Source organism: Plasmodium malariae, assembly GCF_900090045.1.
Source record: "Plasmodium malariae genome assembly, contig: PmUG01_00_21, whole genome shotgun sequence".
Taxonomy (NCBI): Eukaryota; Apicomplexa; class Aconoidasida; order Haemosporida; family Plasmodiidae; genus Plasmodium; species Plasmodium malariae.
In genome coordinates, this window is record NW_021638293.1 from 54200 (window position 1) to 74529 (window position 20330).

The window sequence follows — 20330 nt, forward strand, 5'->3', positions numbered from 1 at the left end:
CCAGTATAAAAATATACAATATTCAATGTTGAAGGTGATAAAGAAAAAAGAAAAATTTTAACATTCAAATACAATAGAATGGAGAGAATAAACAGATTATTTAATAATTCATCATATATTCAATTTATGGAATCTTACATTTATAACAAAAACAAAATTTTTGAAGAAACATATTTTTTATTAAAAAACATAATTAGTTATTTTAATATACTACATTTCCTTTTAGTTAAATTTATTTTTAATTTAATTTGATTTTAATTTTAGTAATATTTGTGAATTTGAGATTTTTGTCCATTATACTTTTGATATTAAAACTTCCTATAAATATGAATTGAAATACTATGAAAGGCATCACCTTAATAAAAAAAATATAATAAAAGAAAAAAAAAATTATGTACCTTTTATGTTTTTAATATTTATCTGTTTATAATAATTTAGAAGACCAAAATGGATTCTATATAGATATTTAAATATAATGAAAAGTGTATATAATAATGAACTAAAATTAATTTATTTCTTTGTACAATATATCAGAATAATTATATAAGCCCCATACAAATAAAAAAATAGTAAAACATATTTTCCTCTATACTTTTTTTATTTACATTAAAGTAATCTTGTTCTTCAAATTATTTTATCAATTAAAAGAGTTTATTTTATATTTTACTAACTATTATACCTTTTTTTAATATTAACAAAAAGTAAAAATGGCTTTTCTTAAGCATTTTTTTTTAATTATATGTATTAAAAAAGGAATACACCACATAAAATTATATTATATTTTTTTTTTCATTTATATAAATATTAATATGATACAAATTTAATTTTTATTATTTAATTTACGTACACTTATATACAATGTTTTATGGAAGTACAGAAGAAAAGGTTTAATTTATTTTTATTTTATAATAATTATATATATAATTGTATTTAGAATTCAATATTCTAGTAATGGTATATATATAAACTTAGTGAGAATATGATTTTTCATATTTATATATGATCATTATATATTTTTTTATTTTCAGGAGAATACTGATACATTATACTTTAAATATAAAAAGAAATTTGAAGACACTATCTCAAAATTTTAGAGTGATAATGACAGGAACAATGATGAAACACCTGGAAAGAAATGCATGAAAATTGGAGATAATTTTACCTCTAAACTTCAAGAGATAGGTAGATATTTAATTTAAATAAAGGAACTATATAAATCGGATAGAATCAGACGTTGCAAATACATAAATTATAGGATAAATTCAGATGAAAAATATAATAAGAATCCTAATTGGTTTTAAGAATATAAAATATTTTCGTCCGAAACAGAAAATATATGCATTCAAGAATTAAAAATTATACCGAAGGAAGTTTTAAATAAGATTAAAGAACTATATACGTATTATAGAGATTTTCTCAAATATAATGGCATAAGCAGTGTATATAATACAAGTTATTGTGATAATATCAGAAAATGTTATAAACTTTATAAGGAAAATTACGAAATATATCAAAAAAAATATATGAAAACGCTTTTTGTGAAGAGTTAATGAATTTTAAGAAGGCATATGATGATAAAATGAACAAATTGACTCCATGCAATAGTTTACCACAAATATTAGCACCTACAAATGCAGATTATATATTTGTTCCCAATTTAATAGCAGCTATTGTATTACTAATATCTTTCACTTTATTTTTTTTATATAATGTTATTAAATATTACAATTAAAATTAATAAAATTTTATCACAAATTGTATAAGTTATTTTCACAAAAATTATGATCACATAACAATTATATTTTTAAGTATATATACATATATTTTCATATAGTTTACTCCATTGAAATCATAGATACATAGTCATTTACGAATGAAAAAAATAATTCAACTTAACAAATTTCAAGAAGAAACAAGAGAATCGTTACAAAACCTACATGATGAAGTAAATAGAAATTATGAAGGAAGTTTTCATAATATGGCTTATCATCCTCAAGGAGACACTTGATACAAGTGTCACAGTTTATATTGTTTTAAATAGAAAATAGATACTTAGTAATATATTTGTTATACATATGCAGAAATTTATTAATAAATAATTTTATCTATCATAAATGTATATATGTCTACGAAAATTATCCAACGTAAAGGATAACATAAATACATTATTATTTTAAGCATCATTATTCAAAATATGCCTATATGCAAGAGATTTTCCTTGGAATATTATATAAATAATTTTAACACTTAAATATATAACACAAGAAGTTAAATTAAACGTGCATAACATTAAAAAATAATATGATGTAACATTTATTATTTAAGTATTAAAGCAGAACAAAGAAAAGAATATAAAAGAACATTAAAAACTACATCAATAATATTATTATATAAATCAAAAATGTGAAATCTTGAAACGAAAACATTAATCAAAATATAGAAATATATATATTATTTCTTTATAACTTTATTTAAAATCTTTATTATTTTTTCTATTTCAGTTTATAAAATTGAAGATTTAACCAATTATATAACAATTTTAACATTTTTTTCTTCTATTGACATAACTTTTATTTGACATTGTTGAAAGCTTATTTACGATTGACGCTAACGAAGATGCATTAGAATTTTGCTTGAATTTAGTTGGGAAAACTTCTTACCATTAGTTAATAATTCACAAATATGTTCTTCTCGAGTACTACTATAAATATTTTTTTACTACCTTAATATCCTATTTTATATATAACATCCACGAGATTAAAAAAAATCGATACATGATAAATAATATGCATATTTAACATTATATTATAATTATTAAATTTTCTATAAATTAAATTATAATGGTAACAAGTGATATTTATTTTTCTATATTTCGCTTTTTTTTATTTTATATAAATGGAAAAATACTAAACATATTCCTAATAATATAATGGGAAGTAACATGTTAATATTTATAAGATCTAATAAGTAGAAAGATAATTCTTATTTTCTTGCGTTTTCAGATAGAATTTATTATTATAGTATCCATGCATCTTATTATTTATATATTCATATAACAATGATATTTTAAAAAAGGGGTATTACATTTCTCATTACATAAAATTTTCAGTTATAATTGTAATTTGTTAACTGGAAACGTCACAATACTCACTCATATTTTTTCATTGTACATAACTATGTATATCTTTGGATTTTACTATAAATATGAATTTTAGCTATTAAGTAGATATTATACATTTTGCATTATATTTAATATGACTCATAAAATAATAATACAAAATATATATAATATTTAAACTATAGAAAATTATTGAAACATTGGCATATTTATATAATAAGAATAAATACAATAGTACTAATGGCGATCGATCTTTTAGTTATATTTTCCACGGACATTTCTTTATAGTAATCATAAATTTAGTAAAACAAAAGTTTGAACACATGATTCATACATCTAATAAATATAAAAACACAATTTATTCTGTTATATTTTTTAATCGTTCTTTTTTTTTCTACATTAATAATTTATTTAAATATATATTATATATATAATAAAACGGCATTATAAGACACATAACAAAAATAAATTATAAAAATAATATAGTAATAAGTTACTAATTTATTTATGTAACACAAACTTAAAATATTTTAAGTAGAATTAATCTATAAACATTATTTACTCAGATCTCCTACAAATTCAATATATACATAATTTAATTTTCATAAAGATATAATTGTCGTACTAAAAAAATTCCATTCATTTATATATTAAAAATATAAAATGTAAATAAAAAAAACACTACGGTTTAAAAATTTTCTCTTTAAAATTCAAAATCTATTAATTTAATTTTTTTTTCTATATATATGAAAAAAATAATATTTTTTTTTTTAAATACTTGAGGAATATTGTTTTCTTCTTAAAAAATAATTGATTCTATATTTAATAATATTTGTAAATTAATAAAATAAAATAATAGTAGTAATAAAATTAAAATATTTTCGATAAATCCTAAATTAAGGATCCTAATTAAAGGGATATTACTTTATAATATATCTATAATTTTACTTTTATACTATGAAAGAGAGTCTAAAAGTTTATTACAATAATTGTTACAAACAATATATTTTATAACATATTTTACTTATAGCATATTATTTATAATATATATTAAGTTGTTTATTAACTAAAACAAAACACATATATATATATCAATGCAACGAAATATCATCACAATCTTTTAGTACAATATAGGAGACATTTCCTGCTAATTTTAAAATAATACATTTTCTTATTTACTTAATAAATAATAATTTTAGTTTACATTTTATAATATAGAAAGAAAAACATTTTATAGCAAATATAAGTTTCTAGAATTCTAAATAATTATCTGTATTGTACTATAATATATTATTTTTCAAGCACAATCACATATTTTTCATATAAATATATATAATTATATAAATAAATACATTATTCCATAATATGTATTAAGATAAAATCATATTCTCTGCTTAGATACAAAATCATTAAAACATTTAAATTCAAAAAAAAACGAAGAAATATATTTCTCATGTTATGTTTCTAAAACACTGTTTATATACGTTTGTATTTATATTATTTCAGAAATTATATGAATTCTAATTAAGAACATCACAAAAATTATTACATTTATTATTCATATTAAATGTTTCATTACATAAACATATGTATTCCTTATTATTCATTTTACTCATTTATTAACTTAATTTTATTATATTTTTCATTATTTCTTAAGATCTTGTAAGTACTTATTATAATCATAATAGATAACATAATCATAAGTACGCTAAATAATGCTATAAAAATATAGTATTCTTTTCCCTTTATCAATGATTCTATAAATGTTTTTAAAGGATTCCATGGTGAACCATCGCTAATATTGTTCCATGCATTTTTCAAAGACTCCAGTCCTGACAATATGGGTATTCCTATTCCCAGAAAAACAAAAATAAGAAACAGTGTAATTCCAATTCCATATTTTCTAAATTTTATTTTTTTTAAAGATATATCACAAATTCTCCTGTTTCTTTCAAGAAAATTGTCATAATCTTTTTTTTTAATCCATTTTTTTTCAAAATGGAAATGTTTTCCATCAAACATTCCTTTATTATAATCGGTAACTTCTGTATAATATTGTGCCTTATTTAATAAACTTCTATTTAATTGTTTCTTTTTTTTTTCGTCCACTTTTTCATTTTTAGACATATCTTTTTTTTCGTATTCTGTATTTTTTGGCATATTCTTTTTTAACCCGAAAGTATATGAATCGCTGTTCTGTATACATTTTGCTAGTATTCTATAATTTTTTGTATCTAATCTTCTATCATGTTTGTAACTTTCATCCATAGATCTATTAAATACTCTCTAAAAAATCATAGTAAAAAATAATTATTTAAAGGCATAAATCATTTCACTCTAGAAATTAATATTTATAAAAATGAAACATGTAAATTATTAATAAGTATATATGCTTAAATAGTATTATCATACCTCATTCATGTTAAAATGATATATCAAATTAAAGATGATTAACACAAAAATTTTAATGAACGTGGTTGACTTAATTTTACGTTCCATTATATAGATACTTAATATTTTAATATATTAAATAAAAAAAATGTTAATAACAATTGAATATACTATGAGTGATATAAGATTTTGTATTTATTTTAAAATTTACTTTTATTCTTTCATAAATATTTAGTAAATTACGAGTAACAATATTAGATTATACTTTATATACGAAGCAAAATAACATTAAAAATATATATTTAATTTTTATTATAATATTACCTAAAATAAAAACTAATCCTCTTTATTATAAAATAATTTCAATTTATTCATAAGCATTAAAAATACATAATCTAAGTTTTTATATTGGTACACTAATTAAATAATGTTTTAATTATTTCATACCAAAACAAAATAGAAAAAAAAAATACACCATTTCATTATATTTCGAAATATTGCGTTTATATAGAATAGAGAACTTAGAGAATATATATAATACATTCTTATATGTATAAGTTAATAATAACTAATTGCTATGACTTTTTCCTATTAAATTTAGAATTGTTAACATTATATTTTGGAAATAATCGTTATTCCTAATATAATATATATTTTTATAACAATATAATAGTAATAATATATTAAAGAAATAACATTTTACGTTATGTTAATCATAACAGATACTTCATTTATTCCATAGGAATATATAATATTTTATGTTCTATAAAATATTTAAAAAATTTAAAAATATATTCTACTAAGTGATCAATGAAGGAATATATATTCTATATAAAATAAATTATTTTTTATATTTGTATCATAATTTATAAATTTTACAACTTTTAATTGTTTTATATATATTATTTTTTTAAATGAAAAATATTTATATGCATCTACCTAATTATTTTTTTTTTTTTTAATTAATTATATATTTATATATAGGAGATGGTAATATTAGAAAAAAAAACTTTTTCTAAATAAAATTATTCCATATATTATAAAGAATATATATAATTTTAATGCACAAAATAATTTTTACATACTATAATAATATATAATATTAAAAAAGAATTTATACATATATTTTTTATTAATATTTTGATATTCAATATTTTCAATTTCAACATACCGTAATTCCTTATACTGAAGTCTCATTTTCAGCCGGTTCTAAGGACACTTTAAAAAAAAATAAATATTCGTAGGTTATTTCATATAATACATAGTATTTTTTTAATTGACTGTGATAGAACTAAAACAGTATTGATATTATATTATGATTTTCATTTGAATCTATAAAAAATTAAATGTTATAAAAGAAAATTACTTAAAAAATGATTTTATAGGTTATGATGTACAACATATATGTTTACATAAACATTAGGAAAAGAAATAAAACGGAGTATCTCTTTCAGTATAAATTATTCATAGTTATCAAACAAAAAAAAAAAAGGATACGTAGTTATCATCTATAAAAATAATAGTTCTTTCTCTTATTTTTAATTTTTTTTTTTTAAATGATTATTATTAATTTGAAAAAGTTACTAATACATACTATATACAAAATATAATTTTATGAATGTTAAAAATAACATTAAACATTTACTTAGTATTTTTATAGATAATCATACAAAATATAACATATATATATATATATATATGTGAACATAGAAAAAATTATATTATTTCAAAAATAAATATATATACGTTCATTACATTTAGTGAATTATTTTATTTTTATAAATATAAAACACATTTTTAGTAGACTATAATTATGAAAAACCCGTGGTAGGAAATTAAAAAGATTAACATATTATTTATTAATATATAATTATAATTAATTCATTAAGTGAATTCTGTAATTATATTAAATATTTCAATAAATATATATTTAACAAAAATTCCAGAATTTCACTCACAAATAAGTACAACTATAAAATAATTATTGCTTTCTTTTTTGTTGAGTTCAATATAATTAAAATACCAACGTTAGTAAATAATTATAAATAGTATATATTAAGAAAACAATTATCATTTTATTATACGTTCCTATGTAAAAATTTGTAGAATGCATAAAAAAAAGACGTTTACTAAATTGATATTTACCGTAAATGTTCTAAAAAACATTTATCACAATTTATTTTATATAGCAATTACTATTTTTTTTTAAGAAAAATATATATATATATATATATATATATGAAGACATCATAGTACATTCCCTTCTTTTTATTATTTCATAACAAGACACTTTTGTTTATGATTTAAAAATAATAAGACTTTTTTTTAATTGCTTCAACAAAAAATAATTTATACTGGAGAAAGATAAAAAATATAAAGCACCATTTCTTATAAAATATGTATAATTTAACATATAATTTTAATAAAATTATATAAAATATTCTTTTATGTAGTAGTTTTAACATACAAACGTATACTTTTCATAATAATTTATTAAAATATGTATATACACATATATATATGAAGTCATAATATTTATCATGATGAAAATATATCTTAATGTACAAAATGAAAAACACGAAAAATTAAAATCCACAATAAAACTAAGAAATATTTTTTTACACTGACTTATTAAAATGTCCTTCTGTATGCACATTTATGTATATTGTTTTTGCAATTATAGATATATTTATTTTACATATGATTAAATATACTACATATATTAGTTCTTATTGAATATTTATTTACGGAAAAAATCATTATCTCTTTGGTATATTTTACCTTTGCTTGAACTTAATTCTTTCATATTTTTTAACTTTTTTATGGTAATATACAATTCGTAATATAATTGTAACTCCCAATATAAAGAGAGGTAGAAAATAAATTAGACTACGAAAAAATGGAATAACAATATAAGAATAATTCTTTCTATTATGTTGTAATATTCTACCCAACCACCAGAAAGGGGATGCGCATAACCACTCTTTTAAATTAGTTGTCCAACCTCCACCAAGATAGTTTCCCAATGTCTTGTATAACTCATCTACAAGTGCAAAACTTTCAGATATATCTAATATAATGGGTATTAATAATAATGAAAAGAATAATACAGGTAAAATAAGCCGTAATCCGTACTTTTTAAGTATTATTTTTTTGTAAACTTTATTGCTAATTGTTCTGTTATTTCTGAGAAAATCTTCATAATCAAGTTCTTTGAATATTTTTTTTTCTAAATGGGAATATTTTTTTGTTTCAAATATACAGGTTTTATTTTTCATAGATTGTTTATGACCTTTAACATTATATAATGGATTTTCATTTGATTGTTTCATGGTTTCTGGGTTCCTTTTTTCATTACTATATATATATTTTTTATCGTCATTCCCATTTGGTATATCTTCTTTTAAACATACAATACTTGAATCCTTAATGTGCTTATATTTTGCCAATAAACGATAATATCTTGTATATAATTTTCTACGATTATTGTAGCATTCATTCAAAGATTTCTCGTGCGTACTCTAAAAAAACAAAAATAAAATTATAATATGATCAAATAAATAATAACCTACTAAAAAAAAATTATTAATATAAAACTCTAAAAATATAAATAATACATATATATCTATATAAAATTATTATAACCACATAAGTGTGAAAATGAAATATCCAACTTAAAAGGACAAACGTAACAAATTTAATAAATGACAGTGATTTAATTTTTTGCTCCATTATATAGATCATTAATATTTAAATATACCAAACATTGATTCATTTGACTACAATAAAATATTCTTTTAATAATAAAGAACACTATTATTTATTATTTAATTCTTTTTTATTTTATTTTCCCGTAAAAAATAAAAATTTTATAATTACAATTACTTATACAACAGAAACAAAAAATAATGACTTCGAAAATGAACTATAAATGTTTTATAAAAATGCTATTTTTAAAACATTATCTTTAATTAAAATAATATAAATTTAATTCATTAAGATATATGAAAAATACATGAATTTTTTTATTTAATGCAGTGAAGTAATTAAATAATTTCTTTATCAGCTTTTATCAAAAACCTTATATATATTCTTTCATAATATTTATATGTATTGAGTATATAGAAATTATAGAATGTAGAGAATATAGATGATTATTACTTCTAGATATTAGGAGAAGTATCTCTTATTTAAATGACGTTTTCCTTATAATTATAACATATTGAAAATCATATTTTGTACCAATTTTTTTCTTATTTGTGGCAGTGGCACCATGTACTTCATAAACATATGCATTTATTTATGCTATACAACATATTTAAAATATTAAATATATGACGTATCACTTAATATAGTAAAAAACAATAAATTGAAAAGGTAAATAAATACCGATCTTTTATTTTTGTAATATCATTTTTCAAGTGTATAGTATTTAATTAGTTATATTTTGTAATAATATTTATAAATGTAAAATTGTTAAATTTGTGGATTAAATAATAGATATATTCTTTTAGCTAATATATACATTCAGAAGAAATATATTAAATAAAAATTGAGTAATAGTTGTATAAAGAATGTTCACATAAGCAAAATGCTTATAGAATAATACACTTGTTTAATTATGTCAAATGTATTCATGAACATAATATTTTCTTATTAATATATTATATCATAGTTATTTAAGAAATTCTTATACAAAAGTATTATATCCCTTATTTATATAGGATAAAAAGTAAATCACAATTTTTAATAGAAATCCTAATTTAATTATAAAACTTCATATATTCTCAAATTCATAATGTTATATTAATATTTAATTTTTAAATGAGAATTATATCATTATTTAGTTATAATTTAATACTTGAACTATAAATAAATTTAGAAATTTATTAATACATTCTTATTTCATATAACTTATTAAATATATAATTTTCAAAATAAGTTTTTTATGAAGATGTTTTGTTATGTTTGCATTTAAATAAAAATTAAAACTTAACACAAAAAATAAAATAATTCTGATTTTACTAAACAAAAAAGTAATCATATATTAAAATTAAAAGAAATATAACATGTATTTATTAATAGGATGAAAAATGAAAACATACAACCTTTAAAAAAATATGATGAATAGAAATGGTTAAATATATAAATTACTTTATTTGATGAGTTAAAATACATTGATTACGATATAATATAAAAGCTTAGATGTCACATATATATTATAATAAAAACCTCAATGAAACAATTACATATGTAATTTTTGCAAGTTAGGTATATATCTTATTCTGATAATTGAACAATTTGAATTTCACATTTTAATGAATCAAGAAAGAATTATTATATATATATATATGTAAAGAATAATTAATTGTAATACAAAAAAATATATAGAAACATGAAGACCCTTAATATTATTTAACATATATCTTATTACTTTTTTGTGTAAACATGTACCTGTACAATATCAACGTTTCATAAAAAAAAATTTATATTTATACGACAGTTAATTTTTGTTTACATATTTTCATTAATCATAAAAGAAAAATCTATTAGATACAAGGAAAAAGGTATATTTTAAAACTATTTATCAATTGTAAATATGCTTTAATTATATCTTTTTTTACATCAGCGATAAATATTAGAATTATAAGAGTATATAAAGAATTAAAATGAATAAAAAATAACTAACAACCATACAATTGTAACACTTTATTGAGAATTAAATGATCTCGTTAGTACAGGTCACCCTAATATATATTACAAATTTACTAATGAAATAAGAAATAAAAATATAATAAAAATACTATAGAAAATGTATTCAATATAGTATTCTAAAATATTACTCATATATTCTGAAAGTTTTAAATTTTTTTTCTTGGTAATACAGACATATTTTGTGTTATAATATATGTGAATAAATGCTCTGTATAGTTTTGTTTTAAAGATATATATCTCACTATATATTCCTTGAATATAATAGATATGCATTTCATGAATAATTTTATGGATGCAGTTCTCGAAATATCATTATCTTTACATTAATACTTTCCATGATCTTTTAATTCAACATTACCTCTTTGTATTAAGAATTATCATATGCTTTATCTTGTAACATACCTTTAATTATATATTATATCTTCCTTTCTAATTTTCTGGAAATATTATAACAGTTATTGAAACTAATAATCCATTTCCGCTGTTCTAATTATGTAAAAGATTATAAAAGATTTATTACAATGAAAGGAAAATATTTTTATTATTTATAAGGTGATAAAGTTCTTTACTCATAATAATAATTATATTATAGGTGTATATTTGAGCATACAATATGCAGAAGCAAAAATATAAGACAAATTTTATGTTAGCTTATTATACTGCACCAATGAAATTCGGATATCTACTTCTAAAAGGAATAGATCTAAGTGATTTTGCTAATATAAAACATTAATTTTTTCCATTAAATAAGGATTTACTTATTTTTAAAATATATCAATTTTGTTAAAAATACTACATTATATTCACAAGTTAGTAACATAAGCGTATAGTAATTTCCATAGTTATTTTATTTTTTAAAAAATTAGAAAATTCCATGAATAGTGTACAAGATATAAAAAACTAAGATAATTTAAAAAATATTTTTTTATATATTTCCAATAAATTTATTATTAAAAAAAGAAGCAATAAAATGATATTTCAGAAAACTAATTTTCTTAATGAATGATCAAAAAACATACATATTTTAATAATATGACAGAATAGATCTAAATTTTTGTTATTAATACTTTTCAGAAAATTTATAAAATGGAATTTCTGATACACAAAAATTTTATTTTATAATTATCATAAAAAAATTACATATTCGTTGAGAAAGAGAATATTAGCAGATATTAGGAATATAGTTATTATTTTTTTAAAGGAATTCCATATAATGAGCTTAATTATTTATGCATATCGTACTTTTTAAACACTATTTTACAAACTAAAAATACAAATTATTGTATAAGATAAAAGAGTATCCATAAAATGGAAAGGAAATATAAAAAATGTTTTTTTTTATAGCTAAGATTATAATCTAATATGTACCATATATATACGACATGTAAAATATTTGTAGTAGAATAATTTTAAAAGTATATTCTAGAATTTAATTCAAATAAAAAACTATAATATCTTAAAGAACTTTATCCAATTTAGCAATTTTATACAATTTTTATATTATTATTATAAATAGAATACAATAATTTCTATATAATTAAAAAACAAGTATTTTATTTATTATAAGTAAAATAAAATTTATTAAATTTATTAATTAATTAATATTATTTTTTTTATTTTTGGTTAAAATATATGTTATTTTATAATATATAGAGAAATAGTAATATTAAAAAAACATAAGAATGATGTACAATTATATGTAATAAGAAATATGTTTTAGTAATTATGATTAATAAAGGGAAAATTATAATAAACAAATTATATCGAATAAAATAATTTACAACGGAAAATAATATAATCAAGAAATAGAAAAAGATAATATATAGTATTACATATAATAAAATTTAAAAAAACTGTCGACGCATTATATTCCCTTTTAACACTTTTGTGGTCGATATGGTAATGTACATAATTTTTGTTGGCATATAAATAAATATTACTTAAAATATCATATTATATTAAAACTACTATGTGACATACTCAAATAAATTAAATTGGGCTTTTAATGAAATATATCTATAAAAGCAGAACTATTTATATTTCTTCCTGTTTGTTTAATATAATAAACGTAGATAATTATAAAAATGTAATATCAAAAATATATTATGTTTATTATATAATACTAGATGTTAATTTGTGTATGTAAACAAGTTAAACATAATTAATTAAAAATAAATATAAAATATCCTTGAATTTATATATGCTACATAGTATACATTACCCTGGAGCATTATAGAAAAATGACATAATTATTATTTTATTTCGTGTTCATGTAAATATATGCACTATATAAATTTATATATTTAGATATATATATATTTGTCAAAATACTTGGTTAAAGACATTTATATGATACTTTCATTTGGATAACAACTTGTCAAAATTTACAAATTTGTATTGATGTAAAAAAGTATAACTCAACTTAATAATTAAAACTGCCTATTATGAAGATTATAGAATTATAATAATTACATGAATATACTAAGCATTTTTTTAATTATTATTTTCTATGCTTTCATGTAACTAATTCAGTTGATATTTTTTAGCAGCTTTCGTATTTTATTTTTTAATTACTTTATGCATGTTATATTAATTAATTATATTAACGTCCAATTAAATTAAATAATTAGGTGCATTCATAAAAATGAAAAAATTATCAATAAATAACTTCCTTTTTATTTGAAATATCTAATTAGTTACTTAGTAATTGCATACGACATTAATCAATGGTATTATTAAATATATATATTCATTTTATAAATGTACATATATGAGTTCTCATATATATGTATTAATATTAATATTTAATATTAGTCCCTTAATTTTTATTGACTTTTTGTAGATTTAGTGTAATTTGTAATAATAATTTTTCACAAATATTTCTTTTATATAAATAATTTATGTTTCTTCTAATTAGAGATATTACTAATGATGTAATAATAATGACAAATATGACTTTTTTAATTTCAATATTTTATATAGATATAAATTAATGTAATTTATATATATTTCCAGTGAAATTATTAATCTCTCATTGTTTCATTCAGTAATAATTTTTATTGTAGAATATACCTCTCCTACAATACTATTACAACTATAAATTCTATGAGATATGTTCGCGCAAACGTATATTTGATAATGTGATCACTGAAATAAGGGTAATTCTAATTTATATGTATATGTATTTCATTATGCTCAAGAGCGTTCTGACATCAATTTATTTTAATTAATTTTTTTGTTTCAAAACATACTTAATCTTTTCTTATTACCAATAAATTTATTTATATTAAACTAATGAGATGTTTAAAAAAAAAAAAAAAAAAAACAATAACTATAGTTAAAATTTTTTTTCTTTTAGTATCAATTGAATAAATTCATTATATGCATAAATGTATTAGTAATTTGCTTGTACAATATTTTTTATTATTACTTCTGTGTCCATCCTTATATACATGTTTATATGTGATGCATATTATAAGCACGTGCATCCACTCGTAAGACCAACCTATGAATTTGTGCATATGTAAATTGTTTTCATAGAACTGTAACAAAATAATAACTTGTACCTTTCCATTTTTTACTTTTTAATTCATTCTTTCTGAATGCTTATAACATTTATGCTAATTAAAAAGCTTTATAAGAATCTTTAATAAAAGTAATCACATGTAAATTTACAAATGTGACTTAATATAAAATAGAGCTATTGTTAAACGAATTATCTATACAACTAATTAATTTAATCAACAACACGTTTATTTTGCCTTAACATCTATATAATTTATTCTTCCTTTTGTTAACGACATTAAGAGAAATATACTTTTTAATGAATTTCATACAGTGGTGATATTACCTTGTCATATATTAGAGTACTATCATTCGTCTCATTCTATCTTATATGCATGAACACTTACATGAGTCCATGTACATCAGGAGAGCATAAGGGGTAATGTGGGAAAAAATACGTAAATAAATTTCCAGCATACAAATGTTTATATGTACATATATAAGTATATGCATACGTTTACAACTTAAAAATGTAAACAAGCTAAAACATCCAAAGAAAGATAGTACAAAAAAAAATATACATATTCATAAGTGCTATATGTATAAATAAGCATTCAGTCATGAATAATGCAATCTTATGTACCCACACAATTATGCACACAACTGTATACACAAACCATTTCATTTATTTATGTACATAATATTACCTTTCGATGAAAACTGTATTATTAGTTATATTTTTTTTTTAAAAGTTTAAGTACACATTAGAGCCTCTATAAATATATTTTACAGATGGAGTGAACATATAAAAAATGTACGTATATATAAGCAAAACTTTGTCGCAAAAAGAAATTCCTCAAAAAATATCATAAGGCTGAATATATAAAACATGCAATATAAAATGCATTTTATTTTTTCTATTTTAATTTTTTCATATACACTCTGTGGAAGAGAAAGTGATTAAGTAAACTTTTTTAATTATGCGGAAGAATAATTCAAAGTACTTAACTACGTATAAAAGTATATATGCATTTATTAAACATAAAACGGTACATATGATGAAATATGTAAATTGATACATCACATTATGAGATACACGTATGTTCAAGTGGATGTAGATATACTTATACATATGCATGTATATATGTATTAGCTTTAGAAACATGTGTAACAAATATAAATTCTTTAATATATATGATTTAATTTTTTATATTCCCAATTTCCAAATACATAATTAGAAGCTAATTTTCTCAGTTTTTCTCCTTTTTATGAGAATAAAGGGAAAAACAAATATTTTGGTAAAATATTTTATTTAAATTATCTTCCTTTTTTTTCTGACTCATTCATTAAACACATACGTTTATATCCATCTTCGTTTTTAGAAAAATCTCTTTGTAACTGTTGTCTTAACGTATAAATAAAAGGAAAATATAATGGTTTTAAAATTAGCAGTTATAAATTCATATTTTGTTTCATAAGAAATAACATTTTATATGATTTACTGTTCTTTTTTTTCTTATTTTTGTTTTTTTGGAATTTCTCCTGTCTATCCTTTCTATGTTTGGTTTCTCTTCTTCTTCATCCTCTCTTTTTCATTTGTAACTTTCTCGATGAATAAATGATCTTCATAGAGATATATATAATCGAAAATGGAGTTTGTATTATTCATATCTATCATATAATTAATGCTTACATACATATAATGTTTATTCGCGAAATTCTACTTTATTATTTTTATTAATATTTATGAACATACACTCCATGAATACTTATCGATAAAATGAAATAAAGCATGCACTGTTTGCAAAATAAAAGAAAATTTACAATTGTTACTACATATATCACAACAGTTATTATATCAGTTTATATTATATCCACGATTCATTGACTTCGTCACAATAGTAGAACACCAATTCTACTTTTTCTTAAATATAATAATTTTTATACCTTGTAATTCCATTAAAATTTAATAAGATTTTATTTTCTAATTTTAATTTTTCAAGTATTAAATGCAAAAAAAGTTGAAACAAAAAAATGAGATAAAAGTTAGAAGCATAAATCTGCGATAAAAACAAAAAATCGAGAATATGAAGAACTTATTACAAGTATATGTGCATATGTAATTTATATTCAATATTCATATACACATATAAATATTTTAAAATTATTCAAAAATTACTAAAAAACAAAAAACAAAAAAAAATATATGCATATATATATATCGTAATATACTTATTTTACATGCATATATATATAATACCACAGAAGAAAATATTTTAATAATATATAGTAATACTTCATATTATATAACAAAAAACACATAAATATTTTATATTAAATTCTTATTAGCATTTTTTTCACTTTCATTACTCATTAATGTTTGTATATATAGGTCTCAAAATTCATATCACTTTAGTATATTTTTCCAAAGAAAAAAATATCTACATGTTATATCATTAACTAAATAATTCTTCTTAATTTTTTTTTTGTAAATATAATAACTATAATATATATTAACATTATCTCATATTTTTCATTAGAAACTCTAAAAAAGTATATTTAATATATTAATATTAGTTACCAATATTACGAGAAAAACATTATTATTCTAAAATAAAATACATTATACTTAATTAACTCTTATACAAAAAATATACAATATTTTACTAATAGAACTAACTAAAACTTACATGACTAAAAAAACAAGGTTATGTACCAAAAATTATCTAAAATAAAATTAAAAGAAAATTTTAATTATATTTTATTCAGAAAAGTAGATTTATAAATATAAAGGAATTATTAGTTATCAATATAAATTATGCGTATTTATATACAACTCAAAATGCATATAAACACTTTATTTAATATATTTGTATATATGGAAAATAGGAAATATATTTATAAATATATATACGCATTATTATATTAATTCAGAAAAACATATATTGTTTCAATATTTTTAAAGACTACATAGATTTTTACCTATATATATATATATATATATATATATATATACTTAAAATTTTACAATTAAAAAAAAAAAAAAATTGTACATACTGTCTATTTATATATGTAAACATTTAATTTATTAATATAATATTTTGATAATGTAAAAAATAAAAAATATATATCTTTATTTATTTATAAATTTTGAATATAATATTTATTTAATTCGCTTTTATAAATTTAGTTAACACCAAATTTAAATTTTATAATGAATGATACTAAATATTCATTTTAATTATAACCTTACACACTGTATTACCTGGATGATATATATAAATAATCAACATTTAATAAAGATATTTTTTCATCATATATATTTATATCCTCAAATTTATATCATGTAAAAAGTACTAAAATTAAATTAAAATGGTTTCTACAATAATTATACCTTATGATATATTTTTCATGAAGCATATTTTATAGGATTAATATTACATTTTGTAATTAGTAATAGATATATATATATACATATCTTCACAATAAAATATATTTATATTCTTCTGTTATATATAAAACAATACACATATATTGCTAATTTAAATCTAAAAATAAAAATTCTTTGTAACATGATAAAATAACCATTTTGGACTAGAATAACATATAAAATAAAAAGCAACGCATTTTATATGAAATGTAAATTATTACAAGAATTCTATAAAATAATAATAGTTGTTGAATTATATATTAATTTTAATGTACATGTATATTATTTTTATAAAAATATGTTTAAATAAAAAATAAATATAATTGTGACATATGCATTTTATTAATATGAACAAATTCTTTATAATACGAATTGAAAAATAATAAAAATTTAAAATATACTAATAAACGAAAAACGTATTTTACTTATGTATAATGAAGGCCGCGTATGTGAATATTTATAAAATTTATGCAGTTGTAGTTATTTTTATTAGGAAATCACTAAAGATATTATAGATAATATTTATTATTAAAGACCTATTTTGAAAGGAAGCATATTCCTTACTATCTATTTTACATTTTTCTATATTTAATTTTTTCATATTTTTTAACCTTTTTATGATAAAAAATAATCCATGATATAATTGTGACACCCATTATAATGAAAGGTACGAAATAAATTACAGTACCAAATAAATTAAATACATTGAGTTTCGTTTTGTCTCCAAATGCAGGTTTAAAAAATGGTTCTAAGAATCTAAACCAAGAACTCCTATAAGATTACTAAAATTTTGTCCAAGCTTTTTCATCCAATCATTAGCTCCCGAAATATTTAATACCTTACGCAACATATTTTGAAGTCCAAATTCTCCAGATAAATCTAAAATGAGCGATAAGAATAATAACAAAAACAACAATAAAGGCAGTGCAAGTCGTAATCCATATTTTTTAAGTATAATTTTTTTGTACAATTTATCACTAATTGTCCTGTTTTTTTTAAGAAAATCCTCATAGTCAAGTTCTTTGAATATTTTTTTTTCAAAACGGGAATAATTTTTAGTTTCGAAAATACATGAATTATAGTTCTTATCTTGTTTATGATTTCCCGCTTTATTTAATGAACTTCCCTTTGTTGATTTCGTTCTTACTTTTTTGTCATTTTCATTACTATACACACTTTTTTTTTTATTTTCTTCATTATACGGTAAATCATCCTTTATTCCTAAAATATTTGAATATATATCCTGTTTATATTTTGAGAGTAATCGACGAACTCTTGTATCTAATTTTCTATGAAAACTATACATCTCATTCAGAGAGTTGTTGAACAAACTCTAAAAAAACAAAGTAAGCATTTGTTATTTAAAGAATATAAAATTTTATTACAAGATGTCTTATCAATAAAAACAAAACTTGAAAAATAGCAATAAACCAAATATTTCCTAATAGAATTTTCATACCATATCATTGTTAAAATATGATCTCCAAGGTAAAAAGATAAAGGCAAAAATTTTAACAAGTAAGAGTATTATAATTTTAATTTCCATGATATAGAATTTTAATGCTGTAACTTAATTAGGAAATAATAAATTTACAATAGTATACTATTATTTTAATAATAAAAAATTATTCATTATTTATTTAATATGATTTTCTATTATCCTTTATTGCTTCTTAAAATCATAAAATAAAAAAGGTATATATAATATCTTTAACAGTAGACACAAAGAAAAGTAAGATTAAGAATATATAATAGAATTCCTATGTTTATATAACGTTTAAAAAACTAATTTTTATTAAAAAAAAATAATAATAATTCATATATAAATATTTAAAATATATAATATATTTATTTAATATGGTAGGGTAATTAAATAATTTTTTATTATTCCGTTATGAATAAATTAAAATAAGAATAAAAGTTTGCTGATTATATCCGAATACATAGTTTAAGTAGAATATAGAATGTAGGGAATATAGGTAATAAATTTTCCCTGTATTGAGATAATAACTAATTTTAGCAATATTTTTATAATAATAATTCTAATTTAATGAACGTTCTGTTTTTGAAAAGTTGAAATTAATGTTTTTGTAATATTAATTATCATAATAATCTAATAAGAACAATGCTAAATGAAGCATAAATCATATAATATTTTATATTATATTAATT

The 20330-nt window shown here is 18.9% G+C and overlaps 3 protein-coding genes and 1 pseudogene across 4 annotated transcripts; 1 reads left to right on the top strand and 3 right to left on the bottom strand.

The window, feature by feature from the left end:
* The first annotated feature begins 1001 nt into the window (after nt 1–1001).
* On the top strand, nt 1002–2008 carry PmUG01_00040900 (annotated as a pseudogene). Its single transcript is given in 3 exon segments — nt 1002–1502; nt 1517–1711; nt 1835–2008. Coding segments are annotated over 3 exon segments (870 nt in total).
* Nucleotides 2009–4726: 2718 nt separating this feature from the next.
* PmUG01_00041000 (fam-m protein) lies at nt 4727–5617 on the bottom strand (the record flags this gene model as incomplete). The annotated part of the gene is made up of 2 exons (XM_029003256.1): nt 4727–5404; nt 5531–5617. 2 exons carry the CDS (start codon nt 5615–5617, stop codon nt 4727–4729), a joined length of 765 nt encoding a protein of 254 aa, XP_028858961.1.
* Nucleotides 5618–8286: 2669 nt separating this feature from the next.
* PmUG01_00041100 (fam-l protein) lies at nt 8287–9241 on the bottom strand (the record flags this gene model as incomplete). The annotated part of the gene is made up of 2 exons (XM_029003267.1): nt 8287–9030; nt 9155–9241. 2 exons carry the CDS (start codon nt 9239–9241, stop codon nt 8287–8289), a joined length of 831 nt encoding a protein of 276 aa, XP_028858962.1.
* A 9665-nt stretch (nt 9242–18906) lies between these two features.
* Nucleotides 18907–19704, bottom strand: PmUG01_00041200 (fam-l protein; the record flags this gene model as incomplete). The annotated part of the gene is made up of 2 exons (XM_029003278.1): nt 18907–19491; nt 19618–19704. The coding sequence occupies 2 exons, from the start codon at nt 19702–19704 to the stop codon at nt 18907–18909; spliced, it is 672 nt and encodes a 223-aa protein (XP_028858963.1).
* Nucleotides 19705–20330: the final 626 nt, after the last annotated feature.